This window comes from Emydura macquarii, unplaced genomic scaffold (assembly GCF_026122565.2).
Source record: "Emydura macquarii macquarii isolate MOO-44397 ecotype Brisbane River unplaced genomic scaffold, CSIRO-AGI_Emac_v2 contig_587, whole genome shotgun sequence".
NCBI classification, from domain to species: domain Eukaryota; kingdom Metazoa; phylum Chordata; order Testudines; family Chelidae; genus Emydura; species Emydura macquarii.
Window position 1 is genome coordinate 8,181,189 of NW_027130724.1, and position 25,437 is coordinate 8,206,625.

The 25,437-nt window shown below is 41.8% G+C and overlaps 1 protein-coding gene across 1 annotated transcript in view; it reads right to left on the reverse strand.

The window, feature by feature from the left end:
• The window catches only part of OSBPL5 (oxysterol binding protein like 5), a 204,165-nt gene that overhangs the window by 3,639 nt on the left and 175,089 nt on the right, over positions 1 to 25,437 (reverse strand). The window contains exons 10-20 of the mRNA XM_067540632.1: positions 22,599 to 22,783; positions 21,030 to 21,111; positions 20,169 to 20,267; positions 18,141 to 18,237; positions 17,685 to 17,783; positions 15,869 to 15,966; positions 13,442 to 13,531; positions 9,372 to 9,508; positions 3,113 to 3,298; positions 2,219 to 2,357; positions 639 to 756 (exon numbers count right to left, since the gene is read on the reverse strand). Coding sequence (XP_067396733.1) covers positions 639 to 756; positions 2,219 to 2,357; positions 3,113 to 3,298; positions 9,372 to 9,508; positions 13,442 to 13,531; positions 15,869 to 15,966; positions 17,685 to 17,783; positions 18,141 to 18,237; positions 20,169 to 20,267; positions 21,030 to 21,111; positions 22,599 to 22,783 — 1,330 coding nt within the window. The remainder of the gene's footprint in view (positions 1 to 638; positions 757 to 2,218; positions 2,358 to 3,112; positions 3,299 to 9,371; positions 9,509 to 13,441; positions 13,532 to 15,868; positions 15,967 to 17,684; positions 17,784 to 18,140; positions 18,238 to 20,168; positions 20,268 to 21,029; positions 21,112 to 22,598; positions 22,784 to 25,437) is intronic.

A 25,437-nucleotide genomic window follows, 5' to 3' on the forward strand; every position in this document is an offset into this window, starting at 1 on the left:
CAAATAACCATTAACATTCAACTTAATGCTGGAAGTTTCATCACGAAAACCAAGACCAGGAGTAAGGTTGATATGAAGCCAGACCTGTACCCTCTCTCAATCCACAGAAGTCCTGCCCTCCCAATATCCACAGCTTCCTCCTTCGTAGGGTGAGTGCAACTATATAGTGGTCTAACATCTTCAAGGGCACCTTGCTAGCCCCTTCAACAAAAACTTCAAGGGGGGGAGGAAGAGTAATGGGAAAGTAGGCCTGCTCCCTCCCTAAGTGTAGTGGTATTAAATAGTTGTAGTGCATTTTTCTACAATGCCGCATGCCACAGAAATGATTGATAAGTCAGCCCTTGGGAAGCCCTCAGTGGCAATGCAGCCTGTCATTGACATTTGTGTTAGTACTAGGAAGGAGGGAAAGAACGGATTCTGTATTAGAAATACTTCTCACTCTCCATTTCTGTGTTGAAGTATTTCTAATACAGTATCAGAGAAACAAATGCAAAGAAAATCATTGGGCCAAATTCTGACACCTGTAACTGGGAAGTACCTTAGTTCCTCAAGCCATCCTGATGAAATCATCAATGGAATAAGGTGCTAAATGTGAGCAAGAGTATTAGAACCTGGCCTAATGTTTGCCAAATACTTGCCATCATCGTCTGATAGCTCCTGCACAGACTCTGGTGTTGAACAGCTGCTCTCAGTGTTTTGGCTGTGGTTGGATGGTTGATCACTGGTTTTACGATGTCTGCATTCTTTTGCCGATCTCTAGATACAACAGGAATTATTTAAAGGGACATGGTCAAAAATTTGGGACTCAACAATTTGATTAAGTGTCATCCCATCTGGTAGGGGGAAATCCTCTAGAATCTAAGAGTTTGATCATTGGGGGGGCTGAACACCTGCTCAGCATCTCTAAGGATCAGATCCTAAATGTATTTGTGTGAGAGAGAGAGACACCACCCATCCTCAAAAAGATTCCCAAAAAGTTAACGTTTTTCAGAAACCTCAACATCCAGCAAGCCAAATTTATCCCCTGGTGCAACTTCAACAGGCTTTTATCAGGGATGAGTTTGGCTTGTTGTATTTTGTGGTTCTCTTGCTGGCTCTGAATTATGCTACTAGCGCATAACAAAGATGGGCCTGACCAACAGCCTGAATCTGGATCCAAATCTCATGAGGGAGCTTTTCAAAAGCACCTAAGAGATTTTTAGGAGCACAAGTCCATTAAGAGTCAATAGTACTTGTGTTCCCATTTCCCTTCCACACTTTTGAAAATTCCACCCCATTTCTCTAGAATGGGAGAACCAAAGCTCTAAATCCAAAACATCAGTGAACGTGGAGTTTGAAATCCAGATCCAAATCTAAACTTCCCCAAATTTCAAGAGGTCTTCAGATTAAGGCTATTGTAAAAAGGTGTGAGCTATGGATCCAGATCCAGGTTCAGGATTTTGGTATGGGCTATATCTAACTAGTACTTAGCATTTCTATATAGCTCTCTACATTTCAGAGGCACTTTACAACCAATAAATGACTAACAAGACCAAAGCAGGGAGGTAGATATATATATTACTCCCATAGTACAAATGGGAAAAGTGGGTAGACAAATATTGCCAAGCTTGTCCAAAAGGAAGTAGATGACAAAGTCAGGATTAGAATTTGAGTTCCAGGCTGTCAGTCCTCTGGTCAGCATACCAGCTCGTACCCAGCCTAATAAAGTGCTTTGTAAATATTGAACAGTTCAGTTCAGCCCCACTCACAACCCAACACAAGAAAAGAATCAAAGTTTGGGTTTAAAAAAAAAAAAAAATCGGTATAGGCAAAGATATTATCTGATTAATTGACAGTGTCATTTTAATAAAGATTCTAATTTTATTTTAGATTTAAATAAAAAGTGTTGCCTATACAAGGCTCTAGATCTCTTAGCATGTACTTAGTAATATAACAAATCCTAGCAAAACTGCAATGATCATTCAGACAGGAACTCAGCCAGCCAGCCTCTTACCAAAAAATATTAGCAGATGAGCACCTGGAATAAGCACCAGTGAAATATCAGAGACAAAGTACAGCTATAGAAACAAGCCTCTCATGTCAGAGGCAGCCCTTGGATTTTATTATGTTTAATAAAACCCGCAAAGCAGAGCTGAGCACCTAATCAAAGAAAAATATGAAGAAAGATGCAAGGAAAAATACTTCCCAGAGAGAGGCTTTCTGGCAGAGTGATGGTTACCTTGTGTCGTATAACTTGATTGTTTATACACATGGTTTTGTGGGATGACATCCTTGTGGATAGGTGCCTCTCCATGGTTTGAAGTATCCCATCTTTCTCAAACTGGGCAATGTCATTTAAGGGATCCCAGGGCCTTAAACTTTGGAAACAAAAAAAGTATGAAGAAACAGAACTGCAGCAGGTTTATTAGAAGCAATGCATGAATCCCAAAAACACACAGGGGCAAATATTCAGCCATAGGCTTAACCAGTGTGCTCATAGAACCAGGATAGCGGAAAACAGACATTTCTGCACATAAGTTGCTCCCATTCTGGCCCAGCAATGTGTCTCAACCCTGAGCCAGACAGAAGTAACAAACACAGTGCAGGAGGGCAGGGCAGTCTTCAAGTTCTTTAAGTCCTTGGTCTCTTTTCTCTGCCAAGGCTGCTAACATGGATGCTTATGAGAACCAAAATGGCTGTGGTGGTTTTGTAATATGGATGAGTCCACAAGAAATTGAACTGAGATGGACAACTCAGATTACACAGGCTGCTGCACCTTCTTCAGCTGGTAACACACCTTCCTGTCACTACAGACGGCCTGAATTTGTACCAATACACAGGTGATGTTTCACTACTAGCTCTCTGGTCTAGTTACTTCTTTCATTTTAAGGACTGCACATTCAAGTAAGCAATGGGGAGAATTCAGGAGGAGAATTGCCTGCTGTGGTGCTAGGAAGGTGCATTCTGGTCCAGAGCAGGACCAGTGTTCCCAAGCATCAGATGGAAGTGCAGTAGGCCCATGAAAGCTGTATGCATGTAGCACCTTTTATTTCTGTACTGGAACCCAAGCAGCAAGGACTGCACTTAATCCAGCATAACCACATTTATCACTAAACATGCTTTGGTCACTCACTCTTCGTATTTGTAGTGCCATTCGTTGGTAGTGGCATCATGTCGGAAGAGCAGTGGCTTCCACTCCATGCCATTCTCCTTCCGCTCCCGTGAAGCATTCCTCTGCTCTTCTTCCAATATAAATTTCTCCTCAGTTGCCTTGTGTTGATCTCCTTTGTTTATTGAACTTGTTACATGCTGCCAAAGCCTAGAAATAAACAGGGAATCAAATGACTCCATTGGGCTTCTAGAAATGCAGGTACTCCGACTATAGGGGATCAAATATAACTGCCTCAAAACCAGCAAACAAGCACACTCAGACAGCTGGAGCCTTAGAAAATGTTCAACTAATCCACTGAGATGCACTAGAAGCATTATAATAGGTTTAGTCACCCTGAGCTTTGGCTTAAAAGGGACTTTTATCAGGAGGATGATACGGAGTCTTCACGGCTGAGGATGAGAGGGAGATTCCCAAACCTGAGCCATTCTTTTTAGGTAACAAATCTCAGGAACTGTCCCAGACTGAGGTGTCATTGGATGAGATTTTGGAACAAATTGATAAGAGTAATAAGTCACCAGGACCAGATGGTATCCACCCAAGAGCTCTGAAGGAACTCAGAAGTGAAATTGCAGAACTGTGGTATGTAAGCTATCATTTAAATCAACTTCTGTACCAGATGACTGGAGGATAGCTAATGTGACGCCATTTTTAAAAAAAGGCTCCAGAGGCAATCCCGGCAATTACAGGCCAAGAAGCCTAACTTCAGTACCAGGCAAATTGGTTGAAACTATAGTAAAGAACAGAATTATCAGACACATAGATTAATACGATTTGTTGGGGAAGAATCAACATGGTTTTTGTAAATGAAAATCATGCCTCACTGATCTACTAGAATTCTTTGAGAGGGTGAACAAGCATGTGGAAAAGGGTGATCCAGTGGATATAATGTACTTAGATTTTCAGAAATCCTTTGACAAGGTCCCTTACCAAAGGCTCTTAAGCAAAGTAAGCGGTCATGGGATAAAAGGGAAGGCCCTCTCTAGGATCAGTAACTGGTTAAAAGATAGGAAAGAAAAGGTAGGAATAAACTGTCAGTTTTCAGAATGGAAAGAGGTAAATAGTGGTATCCCCCAGAGGTCTGTACTGGGACCAATACTGTTCAACATATTCATAAATGATCTGGAAAAGGGGTAAACAGTGAGGTAGCAAAATCTGCAGATGATCCAAAACTACTCAAGATAGTGAAGTCCAAAGCAGAGTTTGAAGAGTTATAAAGGGATCTCACAAAACTGGGTGACTGTGCAACAAAATGGGAGATGAAATTCAATGTTGATAAATGCAAAGTAATGCACACTGGAAAACAATCTCAACTATACATATAAAATGATGGGGTCTAAATTAGCTGTTGCCGCTGAAGAAAGATCTTGGAGTCATTGTGGATAGTTCTCAGAAAATATCCACGTGGTGTGCAGCGGTGGTTAAAAAAAAGCTAACAGAATGTTGGGAATCATTAGAAAAGGGACAGATAATAAGACAGAAAATATTGTATTCCTTCTTTACAAAATCCATGGAACGCCCACATCTGGAGTACCGTGTGCAGATCTGGTCACCCCTTCTCAAAAAAAGAGATATATTGGAATTGGAAAAGGTACAGGAAAAGGGTAACAAAATGATTAGGGAAAAGCTTCCATATGAGGAGAGATTAATAAGATTGGGACTTTTCAGCTTGGAAAAGAGACAGCTAAGGGCAGGGGGCGGCATTATAATAGATATCTATAAAATCATGACTGGTGTGGAGAAAGTAAATGAAGTAGTTTTATTTACTCCTCATAACACAAAAACTAAGGGTCACAAAATTAAATAAATAGGCAGCAGGTTTAAAACAAACAAAAGGAAGTATATCTTCACACAATGCACAGTCAACCTGTGGAACTCCTTGCCACAGGATGTTGTGAAGGCCAAGACTATAACAGGGTTAAAAAAAAAACTAGGTAACTTAATTGAGGATAAGTCCATCAATGGCTATCAGCCAGGATAGGCAGAGATTGCGGTTTGCCAGAGGCTGGGAATGGCCGAGGGGATGGATCACTTGATGATTACCTGTTCTATTCATTCCCTCAAAAGCACCTGGCATTGGCCACTGTCGGAAGATATGATACTGGGCTAGATGGACCATTGGTCTGACCCAGTCTGGCCATTTTTCTAATGACCACTTTAAGAACTGGCCATCTTCACCTCAGATAAGATGACCTCAGTATTTGCAGTGTTCCTTAGTGTTCCCACTGGGAAGTATAAAGATAATAAGGCAGTAGTACTTAGTTGTCTGGGGCCAGTGGTAAATTTAAAAGGTGACCATGGTAAAAAGGAAAATCTTTTATTGTTCATGCTCTTTTAATCATTTAAGACTAGGAGCCGGAGATTTGAGTTAGAGGAGCCTTGCAACTGGCGCTAAATTCTAAGAGTCCTTGTGGGAAAAAAATGCACATGAAATTACTTCAGCTGTGTATGCAAATGGCAGAAACTGTGTATTGCAAATATCTGCGCATGAAAATGGCTATTTTAGATGTCCAAAATAACCAATTAAATATTTAATACACTGGTTTGCACTTCCAAACATCGTACACTGAAGGCACAAATGTAGGTACTCAACTGCATGCATACATTTTCCTGGGCAACAGGGCTTCTAATTTATAAGATTTGATCCTTGATGTTTTGTTGACACCTTCATTATTCCCTTCACCTTGAAAACGTAAGTCAAATTGGGCCTCCCTTTCCACTGGAATTTAATAAATAATTCTGTTGCACTTTAAACTGAATAAGACTTGAAACACTCTTGTGGGACAGATAATAGTTTAGCCATTTTAGCCATCCAAAAAATGGCAGGGAATAATCTAGTGATTAGATTTTTACTGTTTCCCTTGTATGTGGGTCTTCCGCATAGCAACATGGGAGGGAAAAGTTAAGAACACTACACACATGCAAGAAAGTGATTCTACAACCACAAAAATTGGCCTAGAGGATTCCAGAGCAGGAGCAATACCTGAAGCTATCCATTGTTCTGTATGGTTTTGGTCAACAAGCTCTTGTGCAGGTGCTCTACCATCTATTACAGCTGCCAACATTGCTAACTAGCAAAAAGTTCTGTCACAAAACTTTCTAGTATAGACATGGCCTCATTTTGTGAGACAGAGTCTATTTTAAGATGAGTGTTCTTTAATTTATACTTATGAAGCACATTGAGGTGCTCAAATGATATAGCACCTGTGTTACAGAACTGTCCCCAGGTTCACAGGTAATGGCACATTCAAAAACATCTAGCTCAGACACATGTGCAAAGTGTTAGATTTTCTAGTTGCTGTTTGATGTGCAGTTCATATGATGTACTGAGAGCAAGTAAGGCTTTCAGACAATCATGAGGAAGATGTGAGCATACTGAGTATTCTGTGGACAGGGGGGGGGAAGATAAGGCAGAAGTCTTGGAATCTGAGCGCTATGGTTAGAGCTCCCAGGATTCAGCAGGGACAGAGCAACACACAGCTAAAAGCTGCAAATTGTTGGTCTGCTAGAAAAAGCTCAGTTACAAGGGCCCCATCAAGGGAATTGATGGGTTTGCATCAGATTAGCCACACTGGGAACAACACAAACACTTAGGAGGCCTCAAGGTTTTGGTGGATCAGAGCCTTTGTTTGGGTCCTCAGTGAACTTGGTGCTGTACATAACATTTAGGAAGAGACAGTGCCTACCCCACAGAGCTCAATCTACATGGACAAGACAAAGGACTGGAGGCACAGAGAAAGGAAGTGACTGCCCAGAGTCACACAGCTGGTCAATTGCAGAACCAGGAAGAAAATCCAGGGCTCCATCGTCCCAGCCTAGTGTTTCATCCATGAGCCTATTCTGCCTGTCGGTGGCAACTCAGCCCTGGGTTGCACCCTCTGTATTCTAGATTTCTGTTTGCCACTGGCCAAAAAGAGGTGCTGGGGTGGTCTGCTCATTTGCACAGAAGAGTTGCACAGCAAGTTTTCCATTGAACATAAGCGTTCCTTTGAGTAACTAAAAGCACAAGTTGCATTGCTCGTGCTGAATTACAGTTCAAAGCCTCTTTGTATCCTAGGACTCCCAGCAGGTGAGATGGGAAGATGGCATTATTTTTACAACAATGTCACTGTTATCCTTGTTCCAATCAGTCTGTAGAAACGGAGATGGCCTCCAGCTTCTTAGAATCTTACAGGGAAAACCACCCATTCTACAGACCTCAGAGAGGAGCAAGTACTTGCAGAGTTAGATCTGCACCAAGCAAAGAGATAGCAATAAGAAGGGAGTTCAAAGCACAAAGAGCAGGGAATCACATCTGTGGAGAGGTGAGCAGCTGTACCCTCTACCTTGTTTTTCTCATCAGGGAGCCTCTCTCATTCACTGCAGGTAACAGTTCAGGCAAGGGAAGGCAGCAGAAACTAGTGGGTCAGATACTGACGTGAGAGCCAGAAGACCACAGTTCCACTCCCGGTTTGGCCTTTAACCTGCTGTGCAACCTTGGGGCAAATCCTTTCACCTCGGTGCCCCTTTGGTGCAGGAACTCTCTCTCACGATGCATTTGTATAGCGCGGTTGTATTGCACAATGCCTCTAGGCGCCACTGTAGTACAAATAAGTAATGAATAATAGGTATGTATTAGCCTGCGTCCAATAGGCTCAGCCTTCTGCTGTCTTGCAAAAATTAGTCTTTGGACCATGGTCTCCACTCTCTTATACCAGCATATTACTGGTGTAACTGCATGAACAACAATGTAGTGAAGAGTTAGGCCCAGATTTTTAAAGCTATGTAGGCATTGGTGTGTTCAGCATCACATTGCCTAACTGATTTAGGAGTCTACATCTCATTTTAGGAAGGGATTTAGGTTCCTGGGAGTCTAAATTTCATCAACAGTCATGGTAACATCTAAATAGCTTTAAAAAACTGGGCCTTGGTCCCTTTATTCCGAGGCTCAGAAGCAGCAGCAGGAAAAGTGAGTTTGGTGACAAAGCCAGTTTTCTCCATCCACTCAGAGAGCTGCAGATTCTACACAATCTGAGGCTTTTTGTACTCCGCTGCACAATAACGTAAGCTTCACGGACTGTAAAGCTTACACATGGGCAAATGATATTCAGGGCTGGGAGATGAATAGCTGATTCAATATTAGACTAAGTCATTCATGCAGTCACCACCATAACAGTCCGGTGGAATCTCTCTTCCATTTCTCCTACGCGCCCCCCAAAATACAACATGTTGCACATACTAGCCTTTGGCATAGTGAATGAGTCAGCCAGCTAGGCAGCTTTGTTGATACCCTGGTAAATAAAAGCTACAGACTATTTGCCCCAAATTCTGAGATATTTTCTTTGTTTTGGGGTACCAGAGAATTATCTTTTACAATGATTTAAAAAAACCTCTTTTGAAATCAGCTTTATTTATTCAGCATTATTGCGATAAATATAGGCTGCACATATGGACCTTATTTGTACAGTACTTTCATTTCACAGATATTCCATTGCAATGGAGTCCTAGATGTTCAGATGGTCTTTCCTGAGATGCCTGCAAAGTGCCTAGGGGCATTCATTTGCATGCAGACCCTGCGTTTAGGTATGCAGAGGTATATTTGCACTTGTAATTCAGGTAGGCAGTTTCCTGATCAGCACATAAAATGCTGGGGTTTGTATGTAAAAATGGTGCCCACATTGGTGGAGGTAAATTGATGATTTTGTGGCTTAAACATCTCACATTTCATAGATTTTCAAAGCCAGAGGGACCATTGTGATCATGCAGCCTGGCGTGAAATTCCATGGCTTGTGTTATGCAGGAGGCCAGCAATTCCTGCCTCTAGTCTAATAATGGAGTCTAACATCTCTTTTTAAATATGACATCCAAACTTGACTTAAAGAATTCCAGATGAAGAATCTATCATATCCCTTAGTTCCAAAGGTTATAACAGATATTCTTTTCATGATATTTGGATTCCTGAAAAATGATCTTATTTTACTTGACCAAAGAATGGCCTCTACCATTTCTGAACTAGGACTGGTCATGCTATCATGAATACTCCTTGGAAATAATACATCATTGCTAATACACAAGGAATAAAAGACAACATACAGCAGGGAAACATGCACAGGTTAAGCAGGGCCATAATCCTGTCAGCATGTTGTTGGAGTCTCAGGGCCTTCACTAGTGTGCTTCTATTTAGTTTCAACTGAACGAAGACCAGTGGGAAGCTCACCAGGCTGGTTTCCAGCAACCTACCCACCTCTCTGATTCAAAGTCCGTTTGCTCTTCAAATAGCACAATGTGACGTTTCAGTCTCTGCCTCCGCACCTCACTGGTTGGGTTCCAAAATATTTCTGTGTTCCCATTTTTCAGATCATTTATATACACTTCCCCATCCTGAGAAGGAAAACAAAAGGCAGGATTTAGTGACTGCAGGCACACAAGGGCAAATAATCCTGAGGAACACTGGCGGAAGCTTGTTGCCAGGCTGGGAAGAAAGAACTGATTCGAAGGTCTTTTCCCTCTCCATCTCCAGACAGTTTCACTGAATGTTTTCTGAAAACTATCCAAGGAACAGGGAATTTACTGAAAATGAGAAACACTGGCCAAGTTAATCAGAGGGCAAAAGAGAAGGAGCCACATTCACCAGCTGCTGACCACGTGTTCATCTGTAGTAGACTATTCACATAGGAGCTAACATCCCCCCAACCACTGGTTAGTATCTGAGCACAAGACAGGAGCCAAATCTCAACAATCAGGCAACTCCTTCTCCCTCCTTACCAACCCTTTCTCCCCACCCCCATCATCACAGCTGAAACCCTAGGAAATTTGCACAGCAGGGACTACAAAACCTCACAGCGCAATGTTCATAGAAATGGGAGATGCACCACGTGAAAAGGGCATTCAGCTTCATCACCTCAGCCTCTTCTGCTGCAATTCGGTTCATTCCTCAAATGCCACCACCAGCCTTTCGTCCACATTCCGTCTATTTATTTGGCAACTAACTACTAACAGAGCTCCACTGCTCAGAGGCTGATTAGATGATGGCTTAGGTCTCTACCTAATGACGTGACTTTGTAGGCCTGCCTACAGATAACCCCAAACAAAATGAACCAGGCTGGTAATTTACACAGCAGATAGTGAACAGCGGGACATCCACTTGGCTGGAGTGATTTATACGTTATTGCGTTGGCTGAACAACATGAACATGTATGCCGCTCAGCCATCTGAATATGGTGTGAATATTATCCAGCCATATTTAGATCATGAATATGTAGGCTCCAGCACTGTGATGTAGGCCTGAACCAGAGCAGGCCTGGACCATGGATACGTATTTGAAGCTTAAGGGTTAATCCTCACACTGAGAGAGAACAAAACTAGGCATTATAAATAGGGATGTTCCAGACACATTGATTGTTTGTTCATGCCACCCCAGGCTCCACTATGATAACTGACTGCTTGAACATATGAGTGGGAACATCCTGCCTAAACATTTTGTGATTTAACATTTATGACACATTGGGGCCCTGTTTGTAAACATCTACGTATGAATGTTCGGGAACATCCTGAAATCTAATTGTGATCATTTACAAGTGAAGGAAAGTGCCCAATGTGTATCAAGAATGTGGTTGATGTGTAAATTGTGGGGCAATGAGGGAGCAAATAAGATTTATTTTATTTCCTTTTAGTAAAATTGGTATTAATAGAATTGGTGTAGGTATAAGGATTTTATTATGTTAGTAAGTAAGTATACGATAATGCACCAATGTAATGGGATAAGAATGTAATGATTTTTAGTAAGTATGAATAAGGAGTGAATGCAGTTTGAGTCTGCCGAGATAAGACGGCGAGGAAGTAATTGCTGAGGTAATGGTTCTCAGCCTCGAAGGGCAGGAGGGAGAGAAGATGCTTTTGTTTAAAGAACTTTTACAACTCAGATGGCTGAAGATCAAGATAACCCCGGAAAACGGGAGTTAACACCCAAGGACAGGAACAAGATAAAGTGTGAAACAGGAATGAAAGAACAATGGGAAAGCTGTCACACTTGTGATATCAAACGTAATTGACGATTACATCACACAAGGAGACTATCTGACATGACAAAATCCATAGACCCAAATGGGTATGGATAAGTATAAAAATGGGGAGAAGAAACCTGAACTTTGGGCTCATTCTGCAAACCCCAAGGAGCATCATGTCATGACCAACAGAGCCTGGCTCCATCCTCATGTCTGAATCACCTGGCCAGTGAGTCAGCTCGAGCAATGCAGAGGCTGGTAATTATATCCCTCCTGCAGAACTCTCTCTCTGTGTGTGTGTGTGTGTGTGTGTGTGTGTGTGTGTGTGTGTGTGTGTGTGTGTGTGTGTGTGTGTGTGTGTGTGTGTGTGTGTGTGTGTGTGTGTGTGTGTCGGGGGGGGGACGGGACGGACGACGACACACGACACGGGGACGACACACACGACAATTGCTTTTTCAAATATTTTCTGTATTCATAATAAAATGCAGCATACTGCCTTGTCCCCTGAATAAGATCCTGCTGTTTATTTCATAAGTGTAACAAATAGTTGTATCACCCATCACAGTCTATCCACCTGCCTCCCAGCTGCTTTTCCTCCCATGCAATGGCCCTTGGTACATCTATCACCTATCTCCTAGGCTGAGCTTCTTTCTCACCTCATGCAAAGTTCCCAGCCCCTTTCTGTCACTTACAGTTCCTCTTTCACCCCATGCAAAGTCCCCCAGCCTCCTCCCCACCTGCAGATTCCTCCCAGCCTTCATAGAAAAAAAAGCTGTAACCTCTTCTACAGCCCTTCTCAGATGAGACAATATCTCTGGTCCCCTGATCAGGGAGGAACAGAGGAGTTGGTCCCAGGATAATAGGTCCCCAAGATACTCTCCAGCTATGGAGCTTGGAGGAGGCAAGTACTAAAATCTGAGTGCCAAGCTTATAAAATCAGTATTTACAAGCCCATTAAAAACAGGTGCATATCTTATTGCATGTACACGTGGAAGTTCTCAGCACCTGCCATATCATACACCAGAGCATGGGGAAGCTTGGGAGTTGCTTCTTGACTCAGAACTAGCTCTTTCCTTGTCCCCTAGGGACTGGGCTCCCAAAGCAGGGAATCAGCAGTGGCTCCTTCAAATTATGAGGTGGATGGACAAGGGATTGAGATTTGCATGGTGCTAGAGGAAAGCAGGGAGAGTTCAGAGAACAGGCTGACATTCTTATTTCCTGAACAACAGTCCCCTCTGTGCCCCAACACACACATCGCCCATTCGCCCTTTTGAAGCCATGAGGTTTACACACACATTGTACAAGTTGTTCCTTGCAAACGGCAAGGAACAAATTGTTTCAGGGTTGATGAAACCCAATTACAAATGCAGAAAGCCGAGTGGCATGCAACTGGATGGCATTAGATTCCAGGACAGCATGACTGTGTTATGTAACGTATATCAATAGCATTCACAGAAAACAACGTGGAGAACATAATCTATAATCCACCACTACTCTAAATTGCAGAGGCGCACACAGCAGTGATTAGATTTGGAATTGAAAACAAATACACACACACACACCCCTGCCCCATGACGAAGGGGTGAATACATTGACTAAATTTCAAATACATGTTACAAATGGCATTTGAGGGGAAGGATGGTCCAGAGGTTGTGGTGCTAGCCTAAGACTCTGGAGACCTGGGTTCAATTCTCTACAGACTACGGCGTAGACTACGCCTATGCCAAATCAGTGTCTCTGTTCTTCAGTTCTCCATCTGTGAATGGGGATAAGAGCACTTCCCTACCTCAGAGGGATGTGGTGAGGATAAAAGCATTAAAGCTTGTGAGGCATTCAGACACTCTGGTAATGGAGGCCAGACAAGTATCCTGATCTGTTTTGGGCTGGCAATTTGCCAGCTCTTGTCTGCTACCATCAATATGAGCCCTGAGCTCAGGGTCTGATCTAAAGATCACTGAAGTCATTGGAAAAACTCCCATTGACTTCAGTGGGCTTCTAGAAGTGCAGGTACTCAGACTATAGTTACCTGCACTGAAGTCTGGCTAGCCTATTAGTGCTTGAAAGACCACAGTTAGTCAGGACCCTTTGCTTTATTTCCCATTGAACTCCATCCTCTGCAGTTAACTATGAATGCTGTGAGGGTAAGGCAGAGATGTTAGTTCAGAACCAGGCTCCATTTCAAACAATAAGAAAGTAACAAAACATGCTCAAAGTTTTCAAGCTGTAATCCTCCCCCCTCCCCCCGCTGCCACACACAGTTGTTTAAAAAAAAAAAAAAAAAACGTAAGCAGTACAGATTAAGATTTGTTACCCAGTGTCCATCAAGGCTTGCTAACACTTCTTCTCCCAATTTAATCTTCCCAGAGATTTGATTAATGCTTGTGCTGCCACCAAAGAAGGGCTGTTGAGGAAAAAAATATTTAAAGTACAATCTGTCTAGATAAAACTGGAGGAGAGCTAAAAAAACGACAAATAGCATACAAGAACGAAGCTGAAACTTGCTAGAGTTCCAGTGTCACTGGGAGAAAAAGCAGGATATAAATTCTGTTATTTATACCCTTTACCATTGTGCCACATCCTATCTGCTTCTGATACTGAAGTCGCTACAGCAGACACAAGGGGAAGAGCGACAGGCTTTCAAATATATTAACATCCAACAATGTAGGGCCTTGTCTATGCTAGGAATTTGCCCCAATTTCATCCATTGGTTTCTAGACATGGATATAGCTTCTCCTGTACAAATACCTAGTGCAGGCTGAGTAATCTCCAAATTAAGTTTGCAATAATGTATCTTAAACCCTGTTTCAAGCAGGCGTAAACAGCACCAAAACAAATAGTGTCTTTTCCCCCATTTATAGTAGGGTTTTGAACCAGAGCAGATATACTAGTGTCTGGCCACCAATGGCTTTAATAGGAGCAAATCCTCTGTGTAGACAAGGCTGAAGTGGGTAACGCAAAAGAATATTTCAGTCAGGTGGGGGAGGATTCCTTAGAACAAGAGAAAATTTCTTTAGCATTCCACTGGCTAACAGAGGAAATGAAGGCAGCAGAGTGACCAGCTGCTCCATTTCCACCACCCAATGATACTTTATCAATTCTAAATACTGCTTTTCAACACTGGTTGCAAGTTGGCGCTGCACAGGATTATTTTTATACTGTAAAACATTCGTTATTGCATCATCCATGAAAAAGGATTCTTTGGTAATTACAGGAACAAACATACGTGATCCACCAAAGAACTGGCAAGCACCCAAATTAACAGCAAGGCCATGAATCACATCTTTAATTGCTCACAAGTCTATTGCAAATGTGGCTAAGGCTATAAGAAATAGCTATAGTATAGTACATGTAAATATCTGACAAGCAAGCTACAATGACCTCCCCAAACCAGATTTGGGCCATGGCAGACCATTTTTAAGCCAGCGAAGGCAGGGTCTACACACTGAATCATTTCAGGTTCATAAACATTAAGTTATATCAGGTTCTTGGCGTTCAATTTCATATGTAGAGGGCCTGATCCAACTAGGGTGACCAAACAGCAAGTGTGAAAATCAGGATGGGGGTGGGGGTAATAGGTGTCTATGTAATACAAAGCCCCAGATATTGGGACTGTCCCTATAAAGTCGGGACATCTGGTCACCCTAGATCCAACGTTCACTCAAGTCAATGGAAAGACACCCCTTAACTTCAGTGGATTTTGCATCAGGCCCATGGAAAGGTTAGGTTTGAAACACAATGGCTGCCCCACTGTTGAAGATATTTGAGGAAGCTATGGTGAAACGTGTAGCTTTGTCAATACAAGTTGACAACAGCAAAACATGGTCTTTCCCTGCAAAATCCTGCAGGGAGAATTTGTAAAGGATTCAACATTTTCTGGAAATCTCTGTTACAATGCACCAGCTCTGCCCTAAGGGATCTACACCACCTAACAGGACCAGCTAACATCACAACTCTGCTCCTTTGTATTTAGTTTGCAGCGAGGCAGAAATTGCTCATTGGAACAGAAGATAAATGGATGCTTTTTTAAAAAGAGATTTCACAGTCCCTGAAAAGTGACTGGCCACTGCCTTCTCCCTTTTAATCCTTCCTGAATACCCACTTCTAGTAGGATGCCTACAAGTGTCCCTAATTTTGCCTGCAAGCCACAAACATTGACTTCACAGGTGACCTAAAATTGCAAGCAGAAATAATTGCACCCACAAATAACAGAGGCCAAGATCTGAAAAGCTGGCCCTCAGGGTATTTCTACACTGCACTGAGGAGTGTACTTTCCAGCATGGGTAGACACACGCATGCACTAGCTCTGCTTGAGCTAACATGCTAAAACCAGCAGCGTAGCTGCGGCAGCACAGACAGCAGCTTGGGCTCACTGCCTGAGTACATACTTGGCTCAGGCAACTAACCCAATCTGTTACACACACTGCTGCGGTTAGCATGTTAGACATGCACTAGCTCTGCTTTAGCTGCCTAACTGTGCTGGGAAGCACAGTCCTAGCTGCAGTGTAGACATACCCTAACTAACTTGGCCCAGGTCACACAGCAAGTCAGTGACAGTTGGATATAAAACCCATGTCCCCTGGCTGCTTGCCCTGTGCCTTAATCACAAGGCTATGCTTCCTCCCTCACTACGGACGTCCCATTATAAAATTCTGTGTGTGATTCATGGATGTCTGGCACTGATAAGAAAGAACTGGAGGATCAAAGGCAGGTTCAAAATCAAGGACATTATGTCTATTACCTTTAGCTTGAACTCCAGTTCTGCCCTGTAGTTGCTTTTCTCACATTCGATGGTGACTTTCCCTCCAAGCTCCATTGTCATAGTACCATATAAAATTCCTAGGAAAAACCCCAAACAAACAACAAAACCACACATGCATAAAACGAGATAGGATGTAATGTTTGCAGAGGCAATGGGCTGGTTTCTAATTTCAGACACTCTCATAGATTCATAGATTCCAGGGCCAGAAGGGATCCTTGGGATCATCTAGTTTCACCCCCTCCTTAACACAGGCCATAGAACTTCTCCTAAATAACTCCTAGAGTGCGTCTTTTAGAAAAACATCCAAACCTTGACTGTAAAATTGGTCACTCTGTCACCTTCCTTTTGTGAAGTTAAATAGATTGAGCTCCTTGAGTCTATAAGGCATGTTTTCTAATTCTTTAAACTTTTTTGTGGCTCTTGTTTGAACCCTCTCCAATTTGCCAACATCCTTCTTGAATTGTGGGCACCAGAATGCTGTAGAATTCATGCCTTTGACTAACCATCAAAGGTCTGGGATTTTTAAAAACTGGCCATGTAACCTTAACCTAAACCATGCAGTCCTCTTGTTCGGCTTCCCCACACACACTCAAAATCCTCCAGAGGGGTTCTGAGAGGTTATAGCAGTCACTCACAAGATGGTGCAACTGACAAGTGATGTTGATACTAGCTGTAGGATCCTCAAGGCAGAGAGGGGACAAAATTTCAGAAGTGCTTAGCACTCAGCAGCTCCACTTATTTTAATGCCGAAACTGAATCTGAGCCCAGCACTGTGTGTGGCAATGGTGGTGGGAGGGAAGGAGGCCTTGTAACAACATCACTCTGTGCATTCTCCTCTGGTAGAGGACACTCAAGATTATGTGACTTTTATATTTTTGCATGCTCATTACTTTGTGCGTGTGAGGAATATATGCACTTTTTCTGCTGGTGCTATAAAAAGATTAAGACCACACGCATACTTAACTCAAAAACAGCGTAATTTATAAAAGCTGAAGTTTTCCAGGTGGTTAATCCTCAATGAAAACTAGTTTCCAGGCCAATAAAAGAAAAAGTGGTCTGAACTACTGAAAAATTGGCTTTACTCATGAAGTCCAAAATATCAAATTTAGAGTTAAGGACAAATTCTGTATCTAACTACAACGTTGAATCAGCAGTAGTTCCATTGATTACAATAAAGTTACAAGTTACTGCATATTTGAAGCAGTATAAACAAACGGAGTAGATTTTGTTCAATACTGTTTACACACAATATTGAATAGTAACCTCACTGTGGGTTTGGGGTCTATTTTACTGTAGACTTCCAATTTCACAAACATTTAGCTACACAAAAATGGATTCAAGGTGAAATAAATAAATAATTAATAATATAATCCTTAAATTAATACGTTTCTCAGGGTTTTAAGCTTTGTATTTTAACATTAAAGTTTCAATTATAAATACTCAAAAGCCAGGAAGTGTGACATTTTTCACTTTTTTATTGTTACCTCACCCACAGTGCACATGACATTCTGCATTACTAATTTCTGGATAGTGTTAAATAGAAACTCGCAACAGACCTAATTCGATCCTTAGACATAGTTGGCAGCTTCAGATTACTTCAGTGAGAGTTGCCATACCTCTGTAACAAAGGAGTACTGTGTAATCTCTAACACACCAATACCGGGCTTGATTTGGGATGAGAGAGAGAGAGAGCAGGAAAACTATTGCAGAACTGGACCCAGAGTCATTAGGACCCCATAATATTATTCTGCCTGCTTGCTTCTGATATACTTTTTGTAATCAGTTCATATCCTACCTTTACAATGCGCATATGGCATAGTAATGATGTAGTCTTCACCCCTGTTTAGAAACGTAAGCTTGGCTTTCCCATCCAATAATGCAGAAAGCGAGTTACCTATAGATACAGGAATACATGTTAGCATATGTGAATTTTTGTAAAACAAGCGTCTAAGCTAATTCACTCTTTTTCCAAATCTTAAAAACGAGACTTCAGTTTAATGTAGGGTCACTAATTAAATGAAAGATATAAACCCTACTGATTCAGGGCACAAGCCAGCCACTAACTAATGGAGTGGAAATGATGACTGCTCAGATGACATTTCAGGATATATTTCTGACATGGACTTCAACTGGGCATTTTCTTTGCTCTTAATTTTCAACGTATACTGGCCTGGGTAAGAAGTCCATCAGAAAAACAAAAACAAAAGACACCAGCGCGTAACCTGGAGGGCGTTTAGGTCTGATATCTTACCATAAAACTTGGACTTGGCTAGAATGCTGCCAGTAATACAGAACCCATCCTTCCTATTACTGACGTGAAAGGCTGACACGGGTGGGTGATGAGATACCTACAGGGAAAAAGGGTAGCTCAGTGAATCTCTCAGCTTCCTCTATCATTAAGAGCGCTCTCTGTATTCCATTCAGAGTGAAAGGTGTGTATCCAGCCTTCAATGATGTAACAGTTGCTATAGTGAGTGTTTGCACATGGACATTTTAAACCCAATGTACACAACTGGCACATTCTTGGGACTTTCTGATCTGCCCTGGGGAAGAATCAGCATCCTTTCTTGGCTCAAGATGAGGGGGATGAGGCCCCCCCACTGTATTATCCCCCCATATACCTAGTGCGTCTAACGCAATGACACCCAAACTGTGGCTCTAGAATGGCAACAGATTTTTAGGGCTCTAAAAGAGATTCCCACGAAGTCCATGGGCCTGAATGAAGTACTTCATGTATTATCTAGCCCATTAATGGACAGCACTCCAAATAATCCCATGGATGACTACAAATGAGAGCGAAAAGGAAAAATATTTCCCCCCATTTTGTTTCTCTACTTTTTGTATTTGAGCCAGATTTTTAGTAGGCGCAGTGCAAGATACTTGCAAGAGAGCTCAGCACCCAGCAGCTCCCATTGTAAACACACACAGCCAGATTTTGCGAAGCACTCAGCATCCGATGTGTCAAGCGTTTTTGAAAATCTGGCCCTGTGTGTCTAGTGGTTTCTTCCTTTTTGTGCAAGTCTTTGTCGCATCAACAGGAGAGAGAAGAAATATTTTTAGAATAGACAACTATGATTGTAAGAGCACAAAATGTGGCAGGGGGACATGGACAGATGTGGCACATGAAACTTCTTTAAATTCTAGATTTTTAAAATTGATGCCCCCCTGTTCCAAAATACATAGAAATAATGCTCTTTGCAATATTGTAGCCATGTTGGTCCCAGGATCTGAGACACAAGATACATGAGGTAATATCATTTATTGGACCAATTTATGTTGATGGAAGGGACAAACTTTTGAGTTCCACAGAGCTCTTCCTCAGGTGTGGAGAAGATAACCAGAGCATCCAAGCTGAGACCAATTGTTAAGAGGTTCACATACGTTGCAGGAGACCATCGAAAATGAAGTGGGCAATTAGAAAGCGTGCAGCTACACATTGCAGTACAATTAAGAATGTTGATTTTTTCCCCCTGCATAGTCATGCCACTGTCTAAATAACCTCCATAAAAGGCATGCAATAGCAGAAAGGTTAGAGATCTGATTTTTGATTTAGTGTCCTGCCTATGAGAAAATGCTTCAATTAAGTAGGGAAAAAATTAGAGTTTAAAGCAAGTTAGGGGATTCAAAACCCTTTGGCAGCTTTTAAAAATCTCAACCTAGCAGAAGGGCTAAATCACTCACACATCGTCTTTCTTTCCTCCATGAAAAATAAGGGGCTAATGCCCCCCATTTGCACTGCTGATGTCAGTGGGACTAGATTGGTGTAAATCAAGGTAGAATTTAGTCCAATGTATGTCAGACCCCATGTAGATGCAAGCAATGCTAACTTGAATAGCGTTCCATTAGTCATAAGTGAGTGATGTGGCAGGCAGGCAGAGTAGGAAAAGAGGCTCCTGCAAGGCTAGTGTTACATGCTGAGCCCCTATTGTTTGAATGGCAGCAACCTGGCCATGGCTTACATTCCTGAGCCTCCGGTGACACAAGCTAGATCCCTGTTACAACTTGTTCTTTTTCCAGTTCCACTCAGCATATTACAAGCAGCATGGAAGGATTTTAGTTCTGAGAAACTCTAAAAACCTGTATGTTGAAGCAAATGGAAAGTTAAGGAAATCTGGAGGGAGGAAAAATAAAGACAACTAGTTTATGGCCATAACCTATTCTAGATCCCTGTGCAAAACTCTCTCTCTGTCTCAGAGGAGTAAGAAACACTGTTGCTCACACATAGGTTCAAGCAGTTCTAGTGCTTACTAGAGTCTGGATTGCAAACAAAGCCATTTACCTGTTCCGCTATGTAAAACGTATGACTGTTTGTCTGTGGGTGAAACCAACAGCAGCGAAAGGTCTCTCCTAAAATGGGGTTATATGGCTTTTTTATTCCCTGTAAAATAAAAAGACATTCTGTTTTTTTAAACAATGACATATACAGTATTCACATACAGATCTCATGCACACACAGCTATGGGAATGTTACAGCATGGAATGCATGCCTTGGAGCTGTGCTCTTTTTGGTGCAGATTTAGCCCCCATGATCAAAAATTACTACCAATGAAAACTGATTATCCAATCTTATAAATGGGGGAAAAACAGAAAAAGAGCAAACCAAGTGACTTTCCCAAGATTCTACAGCTAATCAAATGGCAGAATTTGTGACAGAATCCCAGAGCATCTGACTCTCACCCCCTACTCTAACCACTTCCACCTGATCCACAGACTGATCTGCTATCTTGGACATTGAAGTCTACTGATGACTAGAATTACACTGGAATCAAGCTTCATTGTTATTACTACACAAAGCAGGCACATTCAGATACAGAGACCTCGTAATATGTTTTTAGTGAAGCAAAAAGACTCCTGATATTGCACCATAAAGTGTTGCCCCCAATTAACAATTAAACCTAGTGCTCTCCATGGCACATGACCTAACTTCCTTTGTCCAGTGCAAGAGATCTGAGCCCATTTCCAAGACCCTGATGCTGCTATTCCCCCCCCTCCCCCATGTCCCATGTAAATTCGGTCTTAAATCAGTAAAAATGGTAAGAACAAGAAAAGAGAATGAATTATCAAGAGAAAGGCAAGAAAACAAATACAAACTATACGTTTGAATGTTTATTATATCCACAAGGTTTATGTAATCTCTTACCTTTGGCTTCTTATAAAAGCCTGACAAATACCATCTCAAAACTTGCTTGATTCGACCGTATGGATTGTCTTCAAGTGCAGCTCTGTGGGAGAAGGGATACGAGATGTTTACTCATCATGCTTTTTGTACCATTTACATGTCTGAGTCACCACTGTGTGACTACAGTATAATGCCATTGATTTTCCAGTGTTACATCAGCATGAAACTGAAGTAGTGCAGTGATGAACCAGGCCTTGTGTGTCTTGACACTATGCTGCTTCCAGTGTGGGGGAAAGGTACATCTCCCAGTGGATATTGGTTTCTTAGTGGTGTACCCAAATCAAATACACAAACTGTAGGATTTCTTGGAAGTGACCGGCAGGTACCTGCCCCATTGAAAATCCCAAAGCAATAATCTGAGTTTATTATCTGGCTTTATTTTAGTTTTTTTTATTTTTTTATTTTATTTTATTTTTTTATTTATTTTTATTTTATTTTTAGTTATTTTAGTATTTTATTTAATTTATTTTGCTCTGAAATTGTGTAGTTCCAACTGTGATAGGTCATAAGATAGTAACTGGTCCAATCCTATTGCTCAGAATCAACCAACATCTCTAACTTCTTTGGAGAATCAGAAGTTTAGCTCCTACCTGACCCCTTTAATCTTCCCTGCTTTATGGAGCAGGAAGTGAACATGTGATGAAACTTTCCTCAGTGTCTTTCCAACATGCTACAAAACTGGAAATCTACACCAGTTCTTGCCAAAACACATTTAGAAGTAACAGCCAAACTTCCAGATGCTTATCTGAATAAAACCTTCTAGCTTCCTCAGATTCACCCAGCCATCATAATAGCCAGGGGAAACAGTCAGCTAGTAAGCTAAGTCTTACAAATGGGGTAACTGGATCTCGAGAAATAAGCTTGAAAATGCCCTTGGAGTCTAAGAAAAGCTGAAGACAGCAGAATAATAAAGTACAAACCATCCATGTGATTACGTTATACATGAACATTGCATATTTTCAGTTTGTTAGAACATACCATGCATGGCCATTCAAGAGGCAAAATATTTAGCATTTTCCACTCTGCCCTCCAAAAAAAATCCTCTAATTTCAATGGAGTTAGAAGAAGAGCCCCTATTTGTCTCTAAGTGTCACTAATTATATTGGTTTCAGGTGGTGGCAGCTGTACTTAAACATTCTCCTATAAGCGCTTTGTCCTACCAATCTCTTTACACAAGTACACCAGAAGGTGGAGTCGTACTGTTATTATTATAGGTTTATAACGAGTAATGAGCATCTCGCTGTCCATCCCAGCCAGTACTTGAGGGAAAGGGGCAGAGTAAGTTTTGTCTAGAGTTTCCTATTTTCCCCCCACCCCTGGTTTCAACTGGGAACAATCTGTTTTTAAAGGTCACTGGAGTTGATTCTTGACCTAATTTATTGCTTCACAGATCAAATTAGAAACTCATACGTTATTTAGGAGACTTCTCAAGTGTATAAATGGCCCAGCCAGAACCAGACTAATGCTCTCACACATGTTCACAGAGCTGGGAAACACATCCCTGCTAAGCCTGCCATAAGTGCTGCTTACTGGGAAAGGAGGTCAGCGTGGTAGTAATAATCAGAAAGTTTGTTGAGGAAAGAGCGTGGTTCCAGGATGAAGGTGGGAAGAACCACTCGGGACAAGTCCATGCCAGGCCGCAGCTGCTTCAACAGAATCCACATCAAGCTCTTGTTTTCTTCAGAGACTGTTTCTGTTTGAGAGGATTCACCCGTCTAAATGAAAGAAGAAAAAGTCAGCACAGAAGGTGATTGTTAAATCAAAGCGCATATGCCTGGATGGCCCAAGGGGATTAAGAACAGCAAAATCCTCTAGATCAACAGTTCAAACCTGCCTTAGGTCAACAGTGAGAAAAAAAGTGATTACAGAGATGCTTGATGGGTTGTGTAGAATGAGCTGGTATTCTCAGTCCTATCCTGGACAGAAAAAATGATTGCAAAACCCACTATCTTGTTGACAATCTAAACAGAGGGAATAGTGATTGGATGGACAATGGAGAGTGGAAGCAGTCCTTCAGGGTTGAGGCATACTAGTGGGGCAAGTGTGACCCAGTTTACACTGCCGTGACCCTTGTTGAAGCAGCCATGTGGAATAAATAAAGAAGTATAGCCTGCAGGACTGTCAGTTCAGCACCTTTCCCTAGCAGAAGTCAGGGACCACGTACTGCTTTCATTTCCACTTACATAGTTCCTGTGATTTAAATGGAGTTACATGGGGTATAACTGAACAGAATGCACAGGTCCCCCTCCCCAGTTCCTTCAAGCAGCAGGATTAAAATTATACTATGAAGTTTAACACTGATATTAGTTATCAGAGCTGGTACCCAAGAGCATCCTAGGCACTAGAGTTAAATGGAGAAAGGGAACACAATGGTCTGTTTATACCATCAGGACTTCTGCTGCTTTTAGTGGGAAAAAAATCAGCTTTCATACTTCTTAGCTCTAGAATGCAAAGCTTTGCAAAGGAATTTTTTTTGCTGTCATTCCACCTTGTAAAGATGCGTGATTTTTTATATTGTGGGACAAATTTTGCCAGCATGAATTTATTCCTGCAACTGTTTTTGTGCTGCAGATTTCTAGCACAAATATGGCAGCTTAGTTAAGGAGAGGCTGAAAGTTATGTAGAAGTGCATGTGCACATACCTCAATTGAGCTTCCATAACGTTGCTGGAAATTTGATTTTTTTTTTTTTTTAAATCTATAAAATTTGGGCCACAATATCAAAAGTTGGGTATCAAAAATCCTCTGTAGGGTAGAAAGCATGCATATATTTTAGGAGGATGTGTGTTGTAAGTTGGCTACTGCACCTCAATATCTCAGACCCATCACCCCCCAGTGCTGATAATGAAGGGCAGTATTTAAGTGAGGAGTACTTTACTCATCAGTAGCACCATCTGATTGAGATAATACACCTAAGTCCCTTTCACCTGTCGCAGGTGACAGTCCAGGTGGAAAATCAAGCACTCTCTCTAAACAGAAATATAAAAAACTCCATCCAATGATCAAGGCAGTATGTGAACTATTTCTGACAGCATACTTGACGCCAAATTTGCCTGCACAGTCAATCTGCGGCCAGTATTTATCCCAAATTAGGCTACACTGAGCATGAAAGATGCCACTCCATACAAACAAATTTTATTCCATTACACTGGGCTTGTGTTATAGCTTTGATAGGCTCATTTGAACTCAAGCGTGGGACCACATACTTTAGACAGGTGTACTCTCCAATTTTGCCTACCAAAAGCTATTCAGAAGCTATTACAGTCATTTGGGTCAAAAATCCACTTCTTGAAAAAGTGCCAAAATTATCTACCCTGCTAACACTTTCCTGGCAGTCTATCAAATGACACACACACATTTTAGAAGTGGCCTAAATACATATTTCCATGGACAGAGCTAATTTCTCACTGCCTCTTCCTTGTCTAGACTCATACTACTTTGTGTGATAATCGTTTGCTATACATTAGGATTTGAAGTGAGCAAGACACAGCAGTAGTGACCAAGCAGAAGAATGGCTGCCCCTGAACAATGATTCTTTTTTTCAGTTACACATCCTTGACCATAAAGATGGGTGGGATGTCTCAAGCCATGCCCACGCTAGGAGTTTGTCATGATTCTGTCCATCACTGTAGCTGCACTGATACAACCTACTACTATAGACAGAGAATGCTGCTATTTGCGCCTGTGTAGCTTTTATGTTTGCATGAAATCAAGGTTAAACTGCACTGGTGCAAGTCACGGTTTGAAGCCATTTATCCCATCTGTGCTACAGGTTTGGACTGCTGCAGCTACCGTGGCTTCTGCCCAGTGATGGCAGAAATCGGAGTAAATCCCTAGGGCAGAAGTCTCAAGAGCAAAATGCTTCTCTTTGGTGCATCAACAGGAATTTAACATAATTGTTTGAACAGCGGGCCACAATCCGATCTCAGCTTTTCCAGTGTAAATGCAGAATAACACCTCTGGCTGCCAGCCTCCTTTAGCTGGTTCTTGCTCAGTGCTGTCAACTCATAAGCTGCTCTAACATTATCTTCATCAAAGAAGTCACAATGACTTAAAACCAACAAAGGCCCTGATGTTGGACATGAATGCATTCTTCTAATGCTAAACTGTGTGAGAAATGGATTCCTAAATGGCAGTTTCATGTAGGAGACCAAGTGGCTCAGATGTTCATTAGGACATACAAAACGTTCATTTTGTGCATCATAAACAAGAACGAACGAACCATATTTTGCATCATGCCATGCACTGAGGCCTCCTAATTGGGTCAGGATACAGGCTTGGAATGACAATTTCCCTCCTGTTGTGTAATGGGCTGTGGCAACCCTACATAGGCTCCTTAACGCAGTGCCTGGTTGAAACGTTCACTTATC